This window comes from Perca flavescens, chromosome 13 (assembly GCF_004354835.1).
Source record: "Perca flavescens isolate YP-PL-M2 chromosome 13, PFLA_1.0, whole genome shotgun sequence".
Classification (NCBI taxonomy): Eukaryota; Metazoa; Chordata; class Actinopteri; order Perciformes; family Percidae; genus Perca; species Perca flavescens.
In genome coordinates this window covers 33260143-33262642 of record NC_041343.1, presented here as the reverse complement: position 1 = coordinate 33262642, position 2500 = coordinate 33260143, and the positions used below count along the sequence as shown (strand labels likewise).

Sequence of the window (2500 nt, the reverse complement as noted above, 5' to 3'; positions counted from 1 at the left end):
CACAAAGACATCAGCAATAATCATCAAAAACACATCATAAACACTTCACAAACACATTTGGGCCACAAAAACACGAGTAAATGTGTAAAAAATACATTTTAAAATCTCAGTTTCTTACAGTTTCAGGTGTGATGTCGTATTTTGTCCAAAACCCAAAAGATTTGAGGTCAGTTTAAAGTCACTAAAGTTAGGACTAATAACTAAATTAATATGAGAGGAAGATGGGAGGCTGAAGGGAGGAATGAGGTGTTCAATGTCAGTGGGAATGTTGAGATCTGGGTTGGAGAAGCCAATTTAACCGATACGCTTATATTTTACAAATATGTTTTGGAACTTTTACAGAAACATTTTTTTAACACCTTAGAAATATCTGTGTGGTATTTTTATGGTTTAATTTATATATATATATATATATATATATATATATATATATATATATATATGAAATACACACATATATAAAATACACACACCTAGCTAGTATTTCTTTGGACATTTTACAATATTTATTGGACTTTTTTCTTATATTTCTTATTGTTTTTAAACTAATATTTTAACTACATTTTACAAAAAACTTTTTAAGGAATTTTTATTAATATTTGATTAACTTTACAAATTATTTTTGGAATATTTGACTAATATTTATTTGGACATTTTACATTTTCTTTGGTCGACATTTTACAATATTTCGGGGACCTTTTACTATTTTTTTTTAGGACTTTAACAAATATTGTCTTTGACATTTTACTAATATTGGTTTTGACTGATTCATAATTTTTAGACATTTAAATAAAAGATTTTTCTGACATTACTAAAAAAGAAAATTACTAGTATTTTAGGACATTTTACTATTAACTTTTCAGCCTTTTAAGTACGTTTTTTGTTGAAATTTTACTAATAATTTGTACTCCTATTTTTAGGATTTTTTCCTAATATATATTGGGGAAGAGTGTTGTTGCCGGGGGCGACGTGCGGTACTTTGTGTGTGTGTGTGTGTCTGTCTGTCTGACTGTGTGTGTGTGTGTGTGTGTGTGTGTGTGTGTATGTGTGTCTGTCTGTCTGTCTGTCTGTCTGTGTTTGTGTGTGTCTGACTGTGTGTGTGTTTCTGTCTGACTGTGTGTGTGTGTGTGTGTGTGTCTGACTGTGTGTGTGTTTCTGTCTGACTGTGTGTGTTTGTGTGTGTGTCTGTCTGTCTGACAGAGTGAGTATCTGTGTGTGTGTCTGACTGTGTGTGTGTGTCTGTGTGTCTGTCTGACTCTGTGTGTGTCTGTCTGACAGAGTGAGTGTCTGTGTGTGTGTCTGTCAGTCTGACAGTGTGTGTGTGTGTCTGTGTGTGAGTCTGTGAGTGTGAGTGTGTGTGTCTGACTGACAGTGTGTGTGTGTGTGGTAGAGTGAGTGAGAGAGTGATGGTGGTACCTTGTCATCGACCCTGAGTGCGTTCTTCAGGAACCAGTCCTCCTCTTCCTCCACCCAGTACGTCTCAAACGCCTCCTGGCAGATCTCACACAGCTGCACAAACACACAAACGCACAACACAACAACACAATCTGGATTAGTTTATCTATATATTAATATATTATATATCCATATAGACGACTACTTCACGTATGGAGTCTGGCTGGAGATGTGTCAGACCAGGTAAACACACATGAATATACACAAGAGGGGTGTGTGTGTGTGTGTGTGTGTGTGTGTGTGCCTGTATCTCTGTGTGAGTGTGTCTGTGTGTGTATATCTGTGTGAGTATATGTCTGTGTGTGTGCGTGTGTCTGTGTGTGTGTGTGTGTGTGTGTGTGCGCCTGTATCTCTGTGTGAGTGTGTGTGTCTGTGTGTGATGTCTCTGTGTGTATATCTCTGTGTAAGTGTGTCTGTGTGAGTATATGTCTGTGTGTGTGTGTGTGTGTGTGTGTGTGTGTGTGTGTAAGAGGTCTCTGTGTGTGCGCGTGCGTGCATGTCTGGTGTGTGTGGTGTCGCTGTGTGTGTGTGTCTCTGTGCGTGTGTCTGTATATGTCTGTGTGTGTGTGTGTGTGTGTGTATATGTCTGTGGTGTGTCTCTGTGTGTGTGTGTCTCTGTGTGTGTGTGTGTGTCTGTGTGTCTCTGTGTGTGTGTGTGTCTGTGTCTCTGTGTGTGTGTGTCTGTGTATGTCTGTGGTGTGTCTCTGTGTGTGTGTGTGTGTGTGTGTCTGTATATGTCTGTGTGTGTGTCTGTATATGTCTGTGTGTGTTGTCGCTGTGTGTATGCCTGGTGTGTGTCTGTGTGTGTGTGTCTGTCTGTGTGTGTGTCTGTATATGTCTCCGTGTGTGTGTCTGTATAGGTCTCTGTGTGTGTGTCTGTATAGGTCTCTGTGTGTGTGTCTGTATAGGTCTCTGTGTGTGTGTCTGTATAGGTCTGTGGTGTGTGTGTCTCTGTGTGTGTGTGTGTCTGTATATGTCTCCGTGTGTGTGTCTGTATAGGTCTCTGTGTGTGTGTCTGTATATGTCTGTGTGTGTGTGTGTGTGT

The 2500-nt window shown here is 39.3% G+C and overlaps 1 protein-coding gene across 1 annotated transcript in view; it reads right to left on the bottom strand.

Moving 5' to 3' along the window:
* pcf11 (PCF11 cleavage and polyadenylation factor subunit) overlaps positions 1-2500 on the bottom strand; it is a 42417-nt gene that overhangs the window by 1453 nt on the left and 38464 nt on the right. Inside the window, 1 exon segment of the mRNA XM_028595093.1 lies at positions 1417-1509. Within this exon segment, the coding sequence (XP_028450894.1) occupies positions 1417-1509 (93 nt within the window).